Source organism: Ovis aries, chromosome 24 (assembly GCF_016772045.2).
Source record: "Ovis aries strain OAR_USU_Benz2616 breed Rambouillet chromosome 24, ARS-UI_Ramb_v3.0, whole genome shotgun sequence".
Classification (NCBI taxonomy): Eukaryota; Metazoa; Chordata; class Mammalia; order Artiodactyla; family Bovidae; genus Ovis; species Ovis aries.
In genome coordinates this window covers 7,137,269-7,159,940 of record NC_056077.1, presented here as the reverse complement: position 1 = coordinate 7,159,940, position 22,672 = coordinate 7,137,269, and the positions used below count along the sequence as shown (strand labels likewise).

The window sequence follows — 22,672 nt, the reverse complement described above, 5'->3', positions numbered from 1 at the left end:
CTTTCTTACCCAGGGACCGAACCTGCATCTCTTGTATCTCCTGCACAGGCAGGTGGGTTCTTTACCACTAGCGCCACCTGGGAAGCCCCATTGACTGCCTACTGGGGTAGAACTGCAGCACCTCAAGGATGGTGCTTCTCACAAATCACCTACAAATCTCCCTGGGATCTTAAAAGTGTAGATTCTGGTTCAAGCGGGGCTTGATAGTCTGCTTGTCTCACAAGTTCCTGGTGAGGCCAATTTGGAATTTGGTTGGTCAAGGAACCACGCTTTGCAGTGCAAGTGTCTAAGGATCCTAAGTGTGAACCCCTCTAACCTTGAAATTAGAACAGAATAAGGGGAGCACTTCTTTCCCTGTTGTTTGTTAATTTTTAGTTCAAGTCAAAGACGTTAAAGAAAACAACAGAGAAATTATCATTCTGGGAAAGCAATGGAACTAATATTTTCCGGGACACATTTTTTGATGTGTCCCCAGCCCCACCACGTGGGCTCCTATTCTAGTATCTAGAAGTGATCCACAAACCCTGTAACCATGTAGAAATGGTGTGTGTGTGGGCAGGGGGAAGTCTCTCATCTTTTACTGCAATCAAATTTCAAATGACAACATTGGCCCATGAAAGTGGGGATTAAAAGGATGCTAGAAGGATTAAAAGGATGTTAGGAGCATCCAGAGATTCTAGTTTTCTTTTTAAAGAAATTCCACAGCTGCAAAAACACTGGGAACCACTGATCCAGGTTATCAGACATGTGATGCATTCCTAGACTCTCAAGCCAAGGCATTTCAACCTAAGTGATTATGATAATGAAGGGAAAAGGCTGTTTGGTTTTGAATCTGAATCTTCTCCCTCAAATCTATTGACTGATCCAAACATTCATACATCATAATGTAGCAAGAATAAGCTGGGAACAAAGACAGCATGGACAAGTTAGCTATTGCAATTCTCTCTCCTACCCAACTAGTGGTGGTGGTTTAGTCGCTAAGTCGTGTCCAACTCTCCTGACCCCATGGACTGTAGCCTGCCAGGCTTCTCTGTCCATGGGACTTCCCAGGCAAGAATACTGGAGTGGGTTGCCGTTTCCTCCTCTGGGAGATCGTCGCAACCCAGGATTCGAACCCGTGTCTCCTGCATTGCAGGCTGATTCTTTACCACTGAGCCACTTGGGAAGCCCCTCCTACCCAACTACCATCCCCCTAAATTCTGATAGCAGTCCCTACTCTAAATGTCTCAGATGTTAATTAAAGATGAAATGCACTATGGTTTGGAGGAGAATCTAATTCCAGAAGAGTCAATCACTGTGATCTACCCTAGGGAGAAAATCGTAAGTTATTTATTTCTGTCCAATGACTGTTAACAGGCATGTATTACACACAAATATGAAAATAAAATAAAGCCTACATATAAACAGAAGTCATTTCTTCTGGAAGAGGATCCAAGTTCTCTTCATGGGTATAAGAGCCAGAACTTGCTTTGATAACGTTAAAAGAAATTTAGAAGTTTTTAATGAAAAGTTCCTTCTTACCTGCAAAGATAGATCTTGTAGGATATGTGATAGTGACAAAAAAAAAAAAAGGCATAGGGGAGCGGGTTTAATTTTTGTCACAATCATGAATGCTTCATGAGCTCAGAGCTTATCTGTGTGTGTGCGCGCTAAGTCCCTTCAGTTGTGTTTCATTCTTTGTGACCCTGTGGACCGTAGGGTCCTGCCAGGCTCCTCGGTCCATGGGATTCTCCAGGCAGAATACTGGAGTGGGTTGCCATGCCCTCTTCCAGGGAATCTTCCTGACCCAGGTATCAAACCTGTGTTTCTGTATCTCCTGCAATGGCAGGCAGATTCTTTACCACTAGCGCCGTCTGAGAAGCCCCAGAGTTTACCTACGGCCTGTCTGTTCCCTTCCACTTGACTGGCATACTGTTTTCTACGAGGAAAGCTCTTTATTTGCAATGGAAATGTCTGATCCAGAGGCTTCTGTGTGCAGTTTCTCGTCAGAGGTGTCTGACCGGCCTCTGGAAAGCACTGGGCTTTCTCACCTGCCTCGAAACCCTTCACAGTTGAAGGGTCTTGATGATATTACTGAAAAGAGAGGTTTTATTTGCTTTTTTGTGGCCCATCAAGTCAACGATCTGCAACCCGAAAAGTATGTAATTAGGCCATGGCACGGCCAAAGGAGTTGTTATATCTTGTCTTGTCACAGGCAAACATAGCTCCCCACATGGCTGTGACAACCATGGTCTATTGGGTTTGGAACTTCCTTTAATATCTCCCTGACTCCTTCTTGGTCCAGCCTGTTGACTATTACAGGCTTGCTTCTTTTTTTAACGGTTTCAATTAAATTATATATTCAACCGACAGTCCCTAACACTAGTTAAGAAGCCATTACAGGTTATGGACCCAAGACAACTGGTTCTTGAAACAAAAATTTGAGCACTTTTTCTCTCAATGTGTGCGCGTGTGTGTGTGTCTTCACATGCGTAAATTAAAAATGAGAAACTCAGGGTATACATTGATCAGTAACAGACATATTACTTTTCATCACTGAGGGCTCTGCGTCCATAAACACAAGTTCCCCAAATCACCCTGATGCTACCGTCAAGAACTACATTCTCCCTTCTTCACTCTTCCCAGGCCATCTCAGTCCTCATCAAATAGAATCATTGTCCATCTGCAGAGCAGGCTGGCAGAAAATATAATTATCTTAGTTATTGTAATTTGTTCGGTGAATGCTCAATCAGAATTATTGATCCACAGGGAAAATAAGTAAATGAGAGCATGAAATTCCATTCACTTTTTAATCATTAAATTGCGTCTTCGTTTTGACTATTTGAAGCGGCAAACTTGCCTTAGCTCTGACTTTGTAAGAATAGCATAAGGGGATAGAAACAATCCAGGACCTAGGCTGACAGACACTGGACTTGAACCCCAATAGCGGGATTTCCTGGGGTGTACATCACCATGCCTGGACCTGCTTCTCCTGCCTGGCCCCTGGGAGCTCCACTGAGGAAGGCCACACGTGGCCTCCTCGTCCTTCGATAGTCCTAGGTGAAGCCTGTGGTCCTAGCGTCATTACTGACAGGGTGTCCCTCCTCTGACGCGTTATCCCGTCTTAAACCCACTTAAGTGGCCTATTTAAAGCGATCGGTCTTAAATGATCATTATACGGCTGCCCTCACTAAACTGCTTCCCTGATCAGGTCATTTGTTCCAATGTGGTGATACCACCTGACAGACAAGAGGCAACTGCTGAAAAATTAACTTCAAAAGAGAAATCTACATGGTGAAAAGTGGCAGGAAACATCGCTTTAAGAAAACCTGATTTATCAAAATCTGAACTTTTGAGGACTGATCAATTAAAGGACCTATGTAGCCCCTGAATACATGGTTTTTCATTTAAAAACAACAACAACAACAAAGGAAAACAAACAAATTATTCCAGAACTCAGTGGATTTAAAAGGATTAGATTTGCACAGAATCCCACCTATTCTATTTAAAAGTCATGCCTACAGCATAATCAGCTGAGTAGATTTGATCCTTACCTTTCCTAAACTTTGACTCTGGAATGGGTTAAAGAAACAACAGATTCAAACTCTCAGATTCAAATGCTCAGATTCAAACTTTCAGATTCAGGTGGAACTAAAATAACCTAGACAGTCTTGGTTTCCTCCAAGCTCACTCTTGCTCTCCAGATTTAAAACTCTTAATGAATGATGTTATGGGAATATAAAATATGAAAAATTGGAATTGAGGATTATGGAAATAAGAACATGAAAATAAAAACAAGAATATTTTATATAGTCCCCTTGATGTGCTGAATACTTCATAGGCAGTATCTTGAAACCTCCGAACCACTCTGTGAGGTGGAATCAATAAACCCATCACACATGATGTGATGGAAGACCAAGAAATGACTCCTCAAGGTTGCTCTACTAAGATGCTCAGAGCCTGGGGACTAAGGGCATAGACTTCACTCTCAAGCTGAACTGAGCCTCATCCTTCCCCAATCTTGTCTTCCCCATCTGTGAAATGGAGGTGGCAACATCAATTCAATAGGGTTGGTAAGCCAAGTCCATGACTGTCTTTATAAAGCACCTTGAACAGTGCCAATCACAGAGCAAGGGCTCCAAACATAGCCACTGTTGCTATCACTGTTATTATAATAATTATTATAATTATCACAGAGAGATGATCTGAATCAAAGTTTGCCCAGCTACTATATTAAGCTTCAAGACGTCTTAGGAAACAGTAAGAGTACCAAAGTCCTCTGCTTCCACCTGATGAACATTTTCACAGGAGCATTTTCATATATGTGGCAAGTTTTATTGATAAAATGTATTTTGATCTGGCTTGTGTACCTTGGAAAATGAAATTTACAGACAATACCTGTTTCTTTCTAGTTACCCTAAAGCTGTCTAGATTAATCAGCTTCACTTTCTCTTCCTGAGGGGACCCTGAGTCACTGGGGAAAAAAAAATGAACCAGTTAAGAAAGTAAACTTTAAACCAAAACGAAGGACAAGAATATAAATAAAAAATAAGAATATATTATATACACTACTATGTATGAATGCATATTTTCACCCAGTGTTCTAATTGAAAGCTGTACATGCTATTCTGGAGACTGTACTAAAAAGGATATAAATATAGACATTAGTGACTCATTCCTATTACAAGTTCACAGAGCAACTTTTTCTTTTTTAAATTGCAGCATCCAGAGGAACTCATCAGGATGAGTGAAAGTAAAAGTGAAAAGGTTGGTTGCTCAGTTCTGTCTGACTCTGTGCGACCCCATGGACTGTAGCCCACTAGGCTCCTCTGTCCCTGGAATTCTCCAGGCAAGAATATTGGAGTGGGTTGCCATTCCCTTCTCCAGGGGATCTTCCCGACCCAGGGATTGAATCCAGGTCTCCTGCGTCACAGGCAGATTCTTTACCATCATAGCCACCAGGGAAGCCCAAGGGATGAGTGAGAACAGTGGAAAAGATTAAAAGCTAAAATCAAGAATTACTTCAACAGAGCACTATTAATAAGAGATACAGAGGAGTAACCACTGCTTGCTGCTATGTTTTAACTCAACATGTTGGGATGTGAGTCCCAAATAGCTTCCTTTTGACCCCGGGTCCTGGTCTGCACTGTGGGGCTATCCTCTCTGGACACCCATGAACTAAGCCCTCAGGTCCTTGTCCATCTGAGAATTCCACTGTTGGCATCACCAAGTTTTACAACACCCTCACTCTATTTTTCCACCAGTGGATTTCTCAAAAAGGACTGAAAATGTAAATAAAATATAATATGGAGTCTATCATAGAGTTGCCAACTTTTACTTTGCCGAGGAAGAACATTCAAAACAAAATTGGATAAAAAGGGAGAAAGCAAAGCTGTTGTCATCCTTTCATACAAGAAAAGCTATTTTCACAGCATATGGGAAAGAAGCCTAGTTAAAGTCTGGCCATTCTCCAGACAAGAGAGTTGGTCACCATATTACATGGTCCATGGTTTTCTCCTGTCCTGGAAAACTAGTAAATATGTCATCAGAAGCAGTCACCTGGTCTTGAACTGGCCATGGGAGATAGTGTGTGTTAAGTCGCTTCAGTCGTGTCCAACTCTTTGCGATCCTATGCCAGGCTCCTCTGTCCATGGGATTCTCCAGGCAAGAATACTGGAGTGGGCTGCCATTTCCTTCTCCAGCGTTTCTTCCCGACCCAGGGATTGAACCCATGTCTCTTACATCTCCTGCACTAGCAGGCGGGTTCTTTACCACTAGCACCGACTGGGAAGCCCAAAGGAGACAGTGCTTCACACAAAGCCCGAGTCTAAGATCTTGAAATCCCTCATCGCACACATCACAAAGAATGGGTGCTTTTCAACCAGAAACAGTTTCAACCTTGCTCTAACTCCATTCACACAAGAGGAACAGGGAAAACTATTAAACTTCCCTCCTATCTCTGCTTTTGCATGGTCTACCCTCATTCAGGAATCCGCATGATCCAGAGACGAAGCTTTCAGCAAGAAAGAGTAAAATTGTGAAGTCCCTAAAGTATTACAATATTTAAAAATTAACCCTTCTACTAAAAAAATTTGAAGGGTAAATTAAATTTTTCATTTCACGGTGCCTGTATATATGCTTTGAAGCCTTGCAGCCCCTTAATTTTTAGCCTATATGATTCGATAAATACTCCACAAAAAATAGTATATCATTTTAAATGCAATTATTAGCCTTATTTTAATGACATTTCTCTATTATTTAATCTAAATCCAGGAAGTAAAAACATTCTAAACTAGATAGTGAGTACCCACATGAATGGAAATCAACTCTAACCCCTTTAGTTTTCCAGTTTAGATCAAACTACGGTTATACATAAGAATTTGGTTCTATGTCCTGGCATGAAGCTTATTATGAAAGATTATGAGAGCATAGAGAGACAGTCTTTTCCTATCTGTCCATTTTTCCTTCCTTCTTGCTTTCTTTCCTTTTTTTCCCCTCTTTCTCTCTTCTCTTTTTCTTTACATTCATCCACCTAACCACTTATGTACCTATCATCTATCTACCTTTCCATCCATCCATCCATCCATCCACCTACCCATCTATGTATGTAGGACCTATCTATCTTTTGAACTCCTTGTGACCCCATGGACTGTAGCCTGCCAGGCCCCTTTGTCCATAGGGATTCTCCAGGCCAAAATACTGGAGTGGGTAGCTATTCCCTCCTCCAGGAGATCTTCCCAACCCAAGGATCGAACCCAGATCTCCCGCATTGTAGGCAGATTCTTTACCATCTGAGCCACCAAGGAAGCCCATGAATACTGGAATGGGTAGCCTATCCCTTCTCCAGTGGCTCTTCCCAACCCAGATATCAAGCCGAGGTCTCCTGCATTGCAGGCGGATTCTTAACCAACTGAGCTACCAGGGAATCCCCTATCTATCTCTACCACCATCTAATTTTAAATAGTTGATCTCTAGATCAACTACTCCATGACCCCAAAGACATGACTATTTATTCTTATTGAGTTTTAAGAAAGGCTACTAATCTATTTCTCTCCGACATAGAACCTATTATTTATAGGTTATGAGTATCACATTTAAAAAATGTTCTAGCATGGGACTCATGACTGGCACAACTTGGCATATCCTGACCTCCTTGTATTAAGATTTATTTATCTAGACATGCATATACATCCTCCATGAGGTCCTAAGGCAGAAGTGTGTGTGTTGTGTATACACATACTTTTCACATGTATATGTGGGTAATATATACATACAACATACATATATGTATATGTTTGACTAGGCAGAGAACAAGATTATTGATATTGATATTTGGCATTTTAATTGGGCTTCTATTAAGCTGTGATCAGTCAGTTGCTCAGTCCAACTGAGTTGCTCATGTCCAACTCTGTGACCCCATGGATTGTAGCCCACCAGGCTCCTCTCCATGGGATTTTTTCCAGGCAAGAATACTGGAGGAGGTTGCCATTTCCTCCTCCAGGGGATCTTCCTGACCCAGGGATCGAACCTGTGACTCCTGAATTACAGCCAGATTCTTTACCACTGAGTCACTGGGGAAGCCCCTCTATTAAGCTGAGCTACATGAAATTGCCAATATTCTACCATTTGGGGACCACAAAAATAGCGGTTTCATATGATAGAGTCTAATGTTTCAAAAAAAACCTAAAGGTCTCAAAAAACAAAAAAGGGTAGAAAATAAAACAACAAACAGAAGCCTGTTGCTTGCTGTCTCTTTTGCTCAGTCTAGAGGCACCTGTATGGCTGGGGCTACTACTGTAGGTCAAAAGCTGCTAACTTTTAAGGATCTTTAAGGAAATGCAAGTGTCCATGAAAACAGTGACCCAGGGTAACTAGCAGGGCACCTGGGTCATCATGAAATCTCACAGCAAATGCCTCTATTAGTTTCTCCTCTAGCTGGTCTGAATTGAGTTCCCTTCTGCTCTAATGTGGAGGGCTGTTTCCATGCACTGTGTGTTAGGGGATGTTAGGATGTTCGGCAAGCAGGGCAAGCATGACGGATGTCTGCCTTTTTGGCGTGGTAACATTGTCATCAAAGCTGTGTACACATCAGATACGTTTACCCAAATACCTGTAGCGTGATTCATTGAAAAGGAAATCTTCCCCTCTCCCTCCCTGCCTCCCAGTTTGGCTGCTCAAAGATGCAACGAGGACCAAGTGAGAAGACACAAAGAAACCGAGAGCCAGTCAATCAAGAGAAGCCTGCCCCCAGGCTTCATTCAAGCAAGCCATTCATCGAGCTAATGTGGTGATGGACCTGTCCAATCCAGAACATACCACAAACACATCAGCAACACCAAGTGGCATGCAACGACCAGATGATCATCGGCCCCACTGCCATGCTTTGATCGGTTCAAGCTCAGAAAACCATCTCCCTTGAGAGTCCAGATAGTTGGCTTTCCACAAATCAAAGTGAGATTAGAAGATCTGAGGTGAAGTCAAAGGCTTACCAATCTTTCCTGAATGCCCAAGAAAGACATCTGCCTATTGCCATTCGATTCGTCAATGAGCCTGCAAAATTACCTAGTCTAGTCAGGTCCTTTTCTTTGGGGGGAAATCACTGCCCACACCAGATGGTCTTCCTTCCGGAGGTCGGCATTCAAGAAACTCTCAGGGTACTCCGAGATAATCATCGTGTGATCATTTAACCGAGAAGCTGATGGGCAGGGAGTTAACGAGGTGGCCATCAACGAACTTCTGGCCAGTCCTGAGGTTACCGGAGTTCAGGATTTTCCAAAAGGCCCCTGAATCTTTAATTTGGTGAGGGCTTAATTTGTGCTGATAAAAGGTAAAATTCTACCGACTGGGGACATCAAACTTCTTTCCCTTTCAAGACGTTTGAGAAGTGAATCTCATGATTAGTAAGTTTGTTGTGGTTTCCCCTTGGATCAGGTTGACAGCCAGTGAGTGTGACCCAAACATTCTCTGTTCCTTCTGATTTTATTTCCTATTTTGAAGGAGTTTCTTTGGGTTAAGGAGCTTTTCTCTTTGTCATCCTGCCTGTCTTCTAGAAAGTAGGTACTAAGAGTCTCTCCCTACTGATATTATCCTGTGATGGAGTAAAAATAAGTGATTAAACAACTTCCCTGAGATAATTCTAGATTCTTGCCATCTCTAATTGACTGGAAAGCTCTTCTGATAATTTCACATTTTCCCCTAAATATGTGTCTTCTCTTGAAGGGTCTTCCTCTTCTTTACCTGCTTACTAACAATAAATGGAAGTACCACCGTTTCATAAACACACTTTACAAATCAAACCAGAAACCTAATTTTTAAGATTGTTTTCTGGTAATTTTATCGATGTCTGTGTTTCTCTCGATGCAATATTTCCATAAGTGGCAAGTGAAATAGGACTAGTAATCAATTTCCACAGCAACCAAAAAGGCCTAATGTGCAAATTTCTTTAATGAACAGCAAGAGGCCAATTATAAGGACAAGAGTAGGTTTAGTTGGTTTCTTCAACTGAAACTATTACACCAAAGTGGGAATTGAAGAGTTAGTCAAGATTTACCACACCAAGAATGAGGGCAATTTTTCAGTAGGACAGGTTGCCAGTGAGAAATCTTAATAAATAACAGATTTCATACATATATTTGCATGTATGGTGCCCCCAAGTGCAGCAAAATTTTAACTTATTTTTTAAGGCAAATGCAAATGGAGATGGCCAGATCCTCAAGTAATTCTATCTAAGAATAGTATTAAACATTGTTGTTGTTTTTTTTAAATGTCTATGTTGGTCTTATTAGAGAAAGCAATTTAAATTATATTTTTGTAATTAACCTTTTTTTCAGCTTGGGGATAGATGCATTTATACCAAGCAGCAAGATTAAAAAAAAAATCAAAGACATAAATCTGTTTAAGATTCTTATAATTATGCAGCAGGCTAAAGTTACTATGATTATAATTATATACAAAGTGGGTGTTGGAGAATTTAGCATCGAGAGATATTTTCATAAAAATAATTAAGGGTTGTAGATGAACCACATTACAATTGACACTCTGTGAATATGCAGTGTGCAGAATTTAATAGAATTAAGCCTTTTCATTTGTAGAATGATCTTGAGAATTTCAAGACTGTCATCATTTTTATTAGCTTTTTTGACCCTCTCAATTTCCCTAATTCAGTGTCAAAGTGTATTGAAGATAGCAACTTTCATAAAACATATTTTGCATCCTAGCAACTGATGATTGGGTAACTGGATAATTTAAGTATTTAGAACTGTGTGCTGACAATTGTTTGGGTTTCTCTGGAAGCTCCCTCCAGACTTGAGAGCTCTCAATGGCTGTTTATAAGAATAATAGGAAGTTATAGGAATAATACCTGCATATAATCAGATAACAGATCTCAATTCTATCTTGCCAAAGAGCTACTTGATCACGAGTTTTTATGCCTGGGGTTTTCAAAGTGTGACATTGAGGGTTCAGGAATTTCTTTTGCTTTCGTATACCTCCGAAGAAGTCTGTGGTTACAAAGAACTAAGGATACATCTTGTGAGAAATGGAATGGAACTGCAGAGAAAGCATACCACAGCAAACTAAGAGAGGAAGTGAGTCACAGGAGATCCGAGAGGAGACCCAGAGTCTGCCAACACGCCCCATTCAAGAGTCCAAGACACCGCCTGCTTACCTGTCGAACCCAGCATGCCTCAGCCACACATGCAAACTGTTACCATTACTGTTTTACTCATGAAACATAGTTTTAAATTAAAGGAATCATTACCCAAAATAAGCACCCTCCATGACATTTGTGCATGCAGAGCATCTGAACATTCACATTTATGTCCTCTGAAAACAGAGCCAACGATTTGCATTCAATATGGAAACGCACACTTTCTTTTTTTTTCCAAAGCACTTATACGAAAATAGCTGTGGCTTGCCATTTCAGAAACCGAGTCATCTGTTAAGCCTGGGTAATGGGTAATAGAGCTCCACCAACCCCCAGCCCTCACCACCCCCCCGCCCCCCGCCATCCAGTTCTGACTTCTGCGTTTCTTAAACCTACTTCACTCCCTTCCGCTGCCAGTCTTCACATGTGGTGTGCATTACAAATAAATGTTGGCTTATGTTCATAGGCCTGAAGTCTGGGCATTGCCAAAAAGAAAGACTCTCCTGATGAATGCCAGACACACTGCCCATATTCCTTTAGGCGGGATCTTAAAAGGCAATAAAGGGGAATGCTTTCCTGAATGTACAAAGGTGTAAAAAAGGGAACTGAGGTGTTGAAAATTGAGGTAAACCCTGTGGGATCCTCTCTTGGCTTTCGTCCTATGAGTTACATGAATCCAGGATTTTACAGAGAAGCCCAGGAGAAGGTTATACAAGGGGTGTATTTTGTGCATGCAGGGCGTGCTGTCAAAGGAAAACCAACTTTGCACGGACCCACCGTCTTTGTGTCTTAGCAGAGAGGGCGAGCGATCAGAGTGAGCTAGGCGTCACTGCATCCTGGTGGCCCCGTGCTGACCTTCACCGTGACACCTAACTTTCGGGGCACTGCCTTCCCCAGCAGTCATGCATTTGCACCGAGACCAAACGAGAGGCTCACCTCCCACCAGCTAAGTTCATTTCCAGGTAATAGTCAAGTGTGAGAAGGAAAGCCCTTACCTGTCACTGTAGGCAGCGGCAGTGGCAGGGGTGGGCTGGGCGTAGCGGTATGCAGCATAACCACCCTAAAACACAAGGAGAAAGCAGGCTTAGGAACTCAGAGGAGCCGACTCAGGGCGCCTGATGGTGAGACCCCAGCAGAACAGCAGTGACCCCCATCTAGCGAACTCAAGTGGAGGTTAATGAAAGCTTAGTGCCAAAACACGCGAGAAAGATGTGGGGTGGACTACCAGCCCCAGCTGGATGTTAAAGATTAGCAGTTGTAAGCAAATCCCAAAGGGGGAACCCAGAGGCCCTCTGAAGGAGATGTACCTACATGTTAATTAATGGTAATCATTTTGGGGTGCAGAGGATTATGGGAGATTATTTAAATGCTTTTTCTACTTTGCTGAACTTTCCAGATTTTCAAAAGTGAGTATGCTTTACCTTGATTTATCAGTTATCAACTTACATCTTATTCAAACCATCTTTGATTACGTCCTTAAAAATCCAATACAGGTCAAGTTAATGCCCTGCTATCTTTGATATTTATTAATGTTAATGTCTTTGATATTTACTTACAAAAATAAGATAATCCTTTGATTGAAACTGTGCTAGGAGTCTCTTGCATATGTAGTTGTTCACTCACTAAAGCAACGAAAGAAGACCGTCTCTAGCTTTTTAAATGTCACATAATGATTAAAAAAAAGGAATCTTGAGCACTGCTTAAAAATTCTATCTTTTCAGCTCAAGATATCACACTGGTTCAAATGGGGAATTTGTTTGTTGTGGAATATATGATAAAGTCTTCCAATTTGTAAATGAAATCATTAGGAGAGAGAAAAAAATTGGAGAAAAATAATTAACATTTAGTTGTATGTACCAGTAATTGCAATTGTTCAATTAAGCAGAGGACAAGCAAATGGGCATATTCGAAAGGAATTGTGTTCAGTGGAGCATTGATTATCAAACTGTGAAAATAACAGAGCTCCTTGCTCAGCAGACCACAGCGATACATCAACCACTGTTGAATAATCTTAGTACAATTAACAGGATCCAGTCTCCACCGATAACATGGGGGCCATTCAGGTTCTAAATAGAATACATAGTCCCACGATCCTCTGGGAGAAGGGTTCTCACCCTTGCTGTGAAGGGGCAATTCAGGACACAACCATGTCAGAGGGCTTCTGATAGCAAAGTAACTGGATGTTGGGGGGATTTAATGGTAGTTTCTTGAGTAAAGCAGTTCATTATTCTTGGCTCCATGTACAGCATAGAAGACAGATGAATGAGAAAATTGCAAGAAGCATCTATCAGAACAGTGGTCTCTGCAATTTATTTCTACTCTTTGCCAATCATAACCAACTTTCAAAGCAAATTTTCTATCACTTACGTGGCCATTCCAAAAAGCTAGTTTCTCCTTAATCAAGCTCCTTCTTTGGATCACTCTGGAGAAGACACCTCCAAGACATTCTGACAGATAATCACCCATAATTTGGAGCCAGTATTTTTATTTTTTTTTAAAGTCTCCCTTGAAAAACAATATGAAAGTTAAAAAAAAAAAAAGAGGTCTTAGCCAGAAACCACCTGGTGTTCCAAACACCATGTTCTCTAATTAGGATGGAGAAATTCATTAAATGTACCGAGGAGCTGGGAAACCAAAGCAGTTGTCACAGTAAGCACGGAGCTCCAGGTATAGACTGATGGGCTGAGGGGAAATCGGCTCACCCGATTTCTGGAGCCAGTCTTTTCATCAGCTTGCCCATCTCCTTGCCTTTCATCAGGCATCCACAGAAACACAGGTGTGCACGCATGCGTACTGAACTTAATGAGGTAGGGAGGGGCTGGCACTGGCTTCCTGATGGCTCAGAGGCATTAGCTGCAACCAGCTGAAAACTCTGAGAATGTGAGCATGGGAGTGCACATCTGTGTGTGTGTGTGTGTGTGTGTGTGTGTTTTCTGTCACTCTCAGACTGAAAAACAAAAGTTACTGCAAAGCGCATTGCATCAAGGGCCATGTCAATGAATCATGATGTGGTGACTGTAAATCTGGCTCCCGGAAAGACTTCTAGCAACATCCTACTTGCAAAACCTCTTTGTCTGAATTCTGGAGGACTCCCTCAACTTCTGCAATGGTTTCTGTCAATGGAAGTAGGTAGCAATTTTGATAAGTGGGGAAAACTATGGCAGTGCACACAGAATATCCCTAAAACGAACCTTACTGACTGCTATGGTTTAGTCACTGAATCATGTCCGACTCTTTTTGATCCCATGGACTGTAGCTCGCCAGGCTTCTCTGTTCATGGGATCTTCCAGGCAAGAACACTGGAGTGGGTTGCCATTTCCTTCTCCCGGGGATCTTCCCAACCCAGAGATCAAACAGCCTGGGTCTATCTGCATTGCAGGTGGATTCTTCCCTGACCCAGGCAGCAGCAGCCCCTCACTGACTACTAGGTTGACACTTACTGCATTGATATAAAGTGGAGGAGTGTACACGTGGGATCCTTCTGAGCAACTGAGGGGCTTGTCTATGAAGTTTTGGGAAGGATCCATTCTCTATTTGCACAGGCTTTAGCTGTTTAGAGAAAACAAGTATGGGCTTCCATGTAAGACAGGCACAAGAGATCAATGTCCTGACACTTATCTTTGCTATTTAAGAGCATGTTTACAAGTATTCCTGATTCATGAGTCAAGGTCATAGTTTGGTAAAGTCTGTGGAACCGGTGGAGAGATTTTGACCTTGGTCAGTGACCTCCTAGGTGTCCGGTAGACTTGATGATGAACACAAATGTTCCATACTTGTGCTGTCCAATATGGTAGCCATGTGTCCTAAATGTCTATGGAAATCTTGAAATGTGGGGGCTACAACAAATGGCTTTTAAAATTTATTTAATGTTGAATTCATTTGAATTAAAATGTAAACCACCACATGGGGCTGGCGGCTACAGTACTGGACAGCCCAGGTCCAAGTGATCCCTGAAATCTGTAGTAATTGGACAGAGAAAAGGGGTAGATGGCTTGATGCCTCTGCTTCTATACACTGCCTCATCTTCCTTTCCGATTCTTCTTCCCCATGGAAGCCATTTAAGGGGAAAACCAGAGTTGTATACTGACTCGGTGCATGCGTGCACACACTGTAAAATTATTTTTTAAAAAAGCGAATTGCTTTAATTTGCCTTTCTAACAGGTGATTCTAATCAATTTTATTGCCCATAATTTTCAGCTTGCTGAGTAGAGCCAAAGCTTCAGCAAGGTTCTGGGGTAATATTTGAAAAAGAAGTGCTCACTTTCATTTGTGGTCATCAAAGCACAGCCACCTTAAAACTGATCCTCCCAGACCTTGGGACAAAGAAAAAAAAATGCATCCTTGACAGTTAGATTTTTCCCACCACCAAAGTAAAGGTGAAAAAGAAAGAAAAGGGATGACAAGCACACAAGAGCTCTACACTCCCTACTCACAAACATACTTTCACATGCTGGGCATCAAAATAGACATGTGATCTTATAGAAAATATGTATTTTGAATGGTCATGGATTCCCCCTCCCACCCCTGCCCCCACTAGCAGAGGCAACCATCAGAGATACTGATTCACAGGCTTGGGAATACTTCCTTTGTTAGCAAGACCTCTGGAGGTCCATGGGGGGAAGTTATCAATTAAGTACTTTAATGATGCTCCAATGAAACATTTTCAAAACTGTGCTTGGTGGGATCTTCATCAAGGGAAAGGCAAGGTTTCATGACCACATAGGTTTGGGAGATGTTGAGTTAAATGAAATGAAACTGGTTACTCATTTGTGGAACTTTGTAAAGCAGTATTAATGAGCTCTGTGCATCTCTACTGCATCACCAAGTGGTTTGATGATGGAAATCACATTTTTAACTTGAAAGCATACTTTTGGGGGAAAAAAGTTCAAATATCCAAATGGCAAACTGCTGAGGAAGTGAGGTGAAATTTTTGTATATCATTGGGGACACAGGGCTTCCTCCTTTCCAAGAATATTCAGGGATCTTACTTTGTCTAAAACAGGTGGATTAATGATATACATAAAATTTATTCACTCTAATGACACACACAAGAGCATCATTTACAAAATATAAAATCCTTCATATTAATCATTACTCTTTAACTTATCTGTGTGATATATTCAGCTGTTTTTGAAGTCCAGCTTTTCTTAAAAGGTGAAAATAAAAGCTTATCTCAGAAATTTTAATTATTTGGTTCTCTCCTTAGTCTAAATACCCATTTGTTTCATATTAGATTTCTTATTAAAACTTGATTAATCTCACACAAAAAAAGTACTTTCTTAATTGACTTAATACTGAACAAAAGCGACAATTGCAGGTTAAGGGAAACCTGTGTAATAAAATTCCCACTGATCATTTTAGTTTTACATTCTTCTTTCATTTTATTTGACAGTTTTTGTGTTGGTTACAGACAAAATTTGGGACTTAGCCAGCTACACTCCAATGGATGTGTTGGGTTTTGTTTCCCTAAAGTTTGAACAAGTTTGTTCATTTGGGGTTGCTTCATCAGTGAGCAATAAGTTTGAGAGTTATGGCAGAAAATGTGAAATAAATTTATAAGAAGCTACAGTGTATACTGATCCTTGATGCTGAATTATAAAAGGTTTTTGGTTTAACCATCCCAGTTGACTCCAGGAAATTACTAAAATTTTTTTCAGACAGTTGGTTCAATGAAACCCTTGGAATTTTTCACTGAGTTTATGTTCACTGAAGCCAGCTACATTTTAAGCCAAGAAAGAAACAGCCAAGCCCAATCTCAATTCTGATACACACATAATCTAGCAAAGAGGGGAAAAAAGAAAGATTTCAAGATGAGTGTCTCTCTTCTAGAAGAATTGATATCAAAACTGGAAAATTCAGTTCAGTCTTCCCTCCTTCTATGTTAGAGAATGTCTCCCCTCCCTCCCCAGAATCATCTTGTTAGTAGGATTTCACAGCAAACCCACAATCAATAGTGATGAGTTTTTCCACCAGCCAGGATTTCATACCTGCAGCAATTTATTGCCATACACAGGCTCTTGATACACTACTCTATAAGGAAACAGAAATGTAATGTTTTCAATGCAAAAATGAAATAAATAAAGAAAACGCATAAGTCAGACAGAAATTCCAGAGCACTTCATTTCCAAGTTTGCTTTTCTTTTGTCACTAAGACCTAAGCTTGACCCATTAAACCAAAAGAAGGGCCAAGGAATGCCAGACATTATTGAGCCGCGAATCTCTGTAACTGAGAGTATCAAGCAGGTGGGGGTGGGGATCAAACCGCCCTCATTGTATTTGTGTTATAATTCTGCATGTATTTTTAAAGAAGGAAAAAGGATACTTTCATGGCTTCTTTCCCTTCCAAGAATATTGCATGCACGCTAAGTCGCTTCAGTCATGTCCAACTCTTTGCGACCCCATGGACCACAGCCCACCAGGCTCCTCTGTCCGTGGGATTCTCCAGACAAGAATACTGGAGTGGGCTGCCATTTCCGACAGTTCAAATTAACACACTCTCTCATTTCTCTCTTTATCTCATGGTTGGATTTCTGGGGCACACCTGAGGATTTAACTTTGATGCCGAATGACGGAGGCAGTTAAGATGACAGTAACTGAATCAACACCTTTTAAAAAAGTACCTTATAATTTTATTTGTCAATTATACCTCAGTAAAGCTATAATTTAAAACAAACAAACATGACCTACAGTGACTACAAATTATTCTTTTTTTCTTTAAAGTGCCTTTTTAAAAAAAATTTAATTTCAAATAACAACAGACAGGGCAATTGTATTTCAGGAAGCAATGAATCAGATGGAAGCTACCAAAGCTAATTTTAACATATATGACTGGAAACACTGCTTGTGTGCCTGTGTGAGTGTGTGTTTGTGTGAGAGCATGGGCACGTGTGTACGCATAGGTCTGGAAAAGCTTCTTTGAAGATGGATGTCATTAACCCACCATCACTTCATTCAGGTCCAAACACTCACAAGATCTCAACAGAACCCTTGGGCAGACTGGGGAGCAGTTTGGGATGTGACAGTGATTTGTGAATGAGGCAGAGTTTTTCCTGTGCGTGGTTCTAGTTGGAAGTGAAGTGTTCTAGTTCCAAGGCAGACATCAAGGTGACTAAACATTTTAACAGATGTAGGGACCTGCCTGATAAAGGTGTGTGTGTGTGTGTGTGTGTGTGTGTGTGTGTGTATAGTATAGTACATATATTTTAAGTAACTTCCTTGCGGTCCAGTGGTTAAAATTTTGCACTTCCAAAGCAGGGAGCATGGGTTCAATCCCTGGTCAGGGAGGTTCTGCACGCCATGTTGGGGGGGGGTGCAAATATATGTGCATGCGTGTGTGTGTGTGTGTGTGTGTGTGTGTGTGTGTGTGTGTGTGCGTGCGGCTTTCCTGGTGGCTCAGCGGTAAAGAATCCACCTGCCAAGCATGAGACCCAGGTTCGATCCCTGGGTCAGAAAGATCGCCTAAAGAAGGAAATGGCAACCCACTCCAGTACTCTTGCTTGGAAAATTCTATGGACAGAGGAGCCTGGCAGGCTACAGACCATGGGATAGAAAAGAATCGGCCATGATTAAGCAACTAAACAAACAACAATGAAGAATACTGGATTGGTTGGCCCACCGCTTCTCCAGGGGATCTTCCCGACCCAGGAATCAAACCAGGGTCTCCTGCATTGCAGGCAGATTCTTTACCAGCTGAGCTGCCAGGGAAGCTCCTAGTTCTACGGAGCCTTCTCTTTTAAGTTAGAATTCCACGTTTGTGGAACTATCCTATAGAAGTTCCCCCACCTCTCTGTCTGTCATTTGAATATTTCAAGTACAGATATTATTCCCTGTGACCAGTCCGCCTCACATGCTCGCCATTATCCGCTCACTTCTCTCCCTCCTCCTTGCCTGTCTTTCACCACATTCTCAGGTTTGCTCAGTGGAGACAATGACGTCCTTCTGTTGGCCCAGGGCTTAAGGGTTGAACTTTGCAATTTGATCCATTTCATGGGCTCAAACCACAGTGTCAGTGAAGATGTCCAGGCAAAAGATTTCATCTCTTTTCTGAAAAAAATGTTTTCTCCTCTGGGGAGAAAACAATGAAGATGATGGGTAATAAGACTGCTCCTTGATTAGGACCAGGACACAGATGGTGAAGAACTGGCCTGCAATGCATGAGACCCAAGTTTTATCCCCAAGTCAGGAAGATCCCGTGGAAGAGGGCATGGCAACCCACTCTAGTATTCTTGCCTGGAGAAGCCCATGGACAGAGGAGCCTGGTGAGCTACAGTCCATGGGGTCGCAAAAAATCAGACAGGACTGAGCAATTAACACACTTCATAGAACCATGTGCAGAGAGGGTGGGGTGATGTGGCATGTGAGTATCATGTTTCTTACACAGGAGGTGCTTAACTTCCAGATGAGCTGTTGCCTTGCTACCTGGTGACTGACCAGAACGCCCCAGTTGGCCCACACAGAAAGCAAAGTCTCAGAAATAAACACTTAGGGGTTTTATCTGGAGAATTTCCATTTTCCATGTTCCAAAAGCTACTGACACCTCTGTCCTGAGCTCAAACATCACTGAAATGAGGTTGCCTCTTGAAGATCCATGGACGGCAGAGGGACATGAATTCAGAAATAATGTATAGAAGTCATGGTGTCACCCAGAACCTCTTTATAATGGGATTTAGGCATGATACAAAAGTGCACTGGAATCTTATCCAGACATATTTGCTAGATAGCTTCACAGTTGCATTGAGTGTGAGAAAGCTTTGTTACTGTTGTAGCTCACCAGGCTCCTCTGTCCATGAGATTCTCCAGGCAAGAATACTGGAGTGGGTTGCCATTTCCTGACCCAGGGAACTAACCCACGTCTCCTGCGTTGGCAAGCAGATTCTTTACCACTGAGTCACCAGGGAAGCCCTGTTAGGAAGCTTAGGGCTTTTTCAATAAAAGAGAGTAAGGTTAATATTCTGTATCATCTCTCTCTTTTTTTCCTTTATTTGCTTTCTCCTAGTGCTCAGAACTCTATTATCTTACTCTAGTTTCTACTGAGAGCTCGTCAGGTCTTTTTTTTTTTTTTTTAATAGCTCGATTATTATGTCCTTTCCTCCATTTTCAATAGTTATCTTTTGATCTAATTCCATATTCTTTGCTATCTCCCTGAGTGGGTGAGGACACATGTCCTGGCTAAGTTTGCTTCAGCAACCCTTATTTTCAGCTCCTCAATCAAGGTTGGCCTTATGAGATCCCTGGCTTCACCCTTCAATCTAATGGATTGCTTTGCAAGTCCAAGGACTGTGGTCCTTCCACAGTTGATCATATCCATGTGTTGCCTCTCCTATTATTTCTATATTTTTTCATTAACCTAGTCTACTTTTTCTTCTTTTTCTATTAAAGTCTGGTTGATTTGGGCTTCCCTGGTGGCTCAGTGGTAAAGAATCTGCCTGCAGTGCAGCAAACTCAGGTTAGATCTCTGAGTCGGGAAGATCCCCTGGAGGAGGGCATGCTAACCCACTCTAGTATTCTTGCCTGGAAAATCCCATAGACAGAGAAGCCTGATGGGCTACAGCCCGTAGAGTCACAAAGAGTGGGACACGAGGGCTGAGTAAATGAGCACAGTAGAGAGCTGACTTACAGTGCTGTGCCATGGCCTGCTTTTTAATTCAAAGGAGTTTATGGAAATATGTGCCGCTTAGCAATGAGTGAATGTGTAGGTTTGATAGGCTAGTTATGGAAGCTCAATTGCTACCTTTTCAAGTAAAGGTGTGTGTGTGTGTGTGTGTGTGTGGGGGGGGGGGGGTTATGCCCCAGGTAGAAGAGACCCAGGTAGTGACATCTGTGACCCTCCTTGCTGACTCAGAAGACTTCTCTGTCCTCTGGTGAGTAGCCATATGCACTGGGTCAGAGCAGGGCAGGCAGCCTTTTTCCTGCAGAGCTGGGTTTCCCAGCAAGATGATTTTTCTTTGCACTCAGCCCAAAGGAGCATCCCTGGTTTTTAACCTTCGTTTCTGGCTCACAGCATCTTATAACACATCCACCGCCTCCAGCTCTGTCAGGGTATCTATGATCATCACTGTCTCTTTCTCTCTCTCTCTCCTCAATCCTCTCTTCCCTGCAAAGTTTAAGAGGAGCTATTTCTACAGAGGAGGCTGTGACTTGCTAGTTACAGGGATCCATGCAGGTCTTTCAAATGCTGTTTGCTTCAGCAGGACTGGGAGATGCCCGAGGGCTCCACCATGATGTGGGAGGGATGGGAACCTTGGACAACAAAGAGGAGCATGTGCTGGAGAAAGTGGGGTGTGCATAAAAGGTCAGTGGTCCTGGCTCCCATTCTGTTGTCCTTGTTGGGTTGCTCTGATCCACTGTCAAGACAGAACTATCTGAATAGGAAGAAGTGGAGAGCAGACTCCCATTATCTCCCTTAAAAGTAACTGAAGCCAGAAGCTTACAACTCTGCCCAGTAAAATGAAAAAAGAAACAACTGATTTAGACCCAGTAGAGGTGACCAGTGTGTCTAAGACATGTCCCAGGTCCCCTCAGGATGGCCCTAGACCTACTCACTGTGCATTATTTTTAATGAGATTGAACGAGCCAGCCACAAACTTCCTTTAAATAAAAACAGAACCTTGTGTGTCTTTTTATGAACCTCTTTAGTCATCATTTCTTTTTTTAAAAAAGGGAGCAGGGAGGACATTTCCAGTTATCTGAACATAGCTGTATCTCAAAGGACATATAGCTGTATCTCAAGGGGTTGCTGTTGCTGTTTAGTAGCTAAGTCATGTTTGATTCTTTGCAACTCCTTGGACTGTAGCCCACCGGGCTCTTCCATCTGTGGAATTTCCCGGGCAAGAACATTGGAGAGGGTTGCCATTTCCTTTTCCAGGGGATCTTCTTGACCTGGGGATTGAACCCATGTCTACCGAACTGGAGGCAGATTCTTTACTGTCTGAGCCACCAGGGAGGCCCAACTAAGTCCTTACTTCCTCCATATGTATGCTCCATCCAGAAGCTACCCTAGGGGAAGGGGATAGATTGATGTTTGTGATACCTGAGGATATGGAGGAGGTCCAGGCTCTTTAGCCCCTGCCTGTTTCTCTATTTAAAATGGTACAAACTCAAAGCTTGGAAAAAGAGGACTTGAGAAGGAGTGGATGGAGGTGGACACACAAAAAGGAAACTGGTTTGTTCCCTGGGTGAATGAAAGATAGGTAGGTTCTTCTTTCATTTTATTAAGGGGAAAAAATAAAATAAAAACTAACCCACAGATTATAATAAATATACTTAATATAATAATAATAAAACCCAAGTTCATCATTGATGGAGATTAATACTCTGGCTCAAAATTGTAATTATCTAAAATTCAAAGGGAAGAAAATTAAATAACTAGCATCTTTCCTATTTTCTAGTAAATTGCCTCAATTTGATCAGGAATATGGCTATATTTTTCTTTGTTACCTAGCCTATAAAACAACAAATATGATTCCCCTGAATTTATTTGAGGTCGCTCATAATGAAAATAATGATGTGATTTAGAAAATATCCCCCATTTCTTTTAAGTTGTGTTTATTCCAAGTCATTTTCATAACACTGATGCTAATATCATACCATCGGTGAATAACTACCTCTAGATCAAGTTAGGTAAATTTAATTATGGCCCCATAATGAGAAACTTCCTCCTCTTCTCTAAAAGTGAGAAGCTTAAGAAAGTGGTACCACTTAACAAACAATCCTAAATAGGACTAATAATTCTAAGTCAGGTAACTGTTTTGGGGAAATAGAGGGAAATCAGGGGTTGAAAAAAAATAAGAATTGAATGCTCAAATGGATCTATATCTTGTTAGGAGATGTTTCTTGCTAAAACCATCAATGTGGGGAAAGAAAGAGAGAAACGGGGACTTGAGGGGAATCTTTCTAGGGCTGTCGTGATAAATAATTCAATGAATACAAGAAAACATTAAAAACATTAGCCATGAAAATATCTTTTCACCCTCTACAGCTGGTAACTACAGCTGTCATCTTAAATATTAGACTGAAAACACAGAGACCCCAGTTGGGCATTTGGGAGAG

The 22,672-nt window shown here is 41.7% G+C and overlaps 1 protein-coding gene across 23 annotated transcripts in view; it reads right to left on the bottom strand.

The window, feature by feature from the left end:
* Positions 1-22,672, bottom strand: part of RBFOX1 (RNA binding fox-1 homolog 1) — a 2,416,982-nt gene that overhangs the window by 32,618 nt on the left and 2,361,692 nt on the right. For 15 of the 23 annotated variants that reach the window (XM_060406050.1, XM_060406058.1, XM_060406056.1 and 12 more), the window contains one exon: positions 11,620-11,684. In XM_060406050.1, the coding sequence (XP_060262033.1) occupies positions 11,620-11,684 (65 nt within the window). Of the gene's footprint in view, positions 1-11,619; positions 11,685-16,611; positions 16,655-22,672 lie in introns of all 23 variants that reach the window. The other 8 variants (XM_060406049.1, XM_060406057.1, XM_060406055.1 and 5 more) reach the window with 1 other exon arrangement.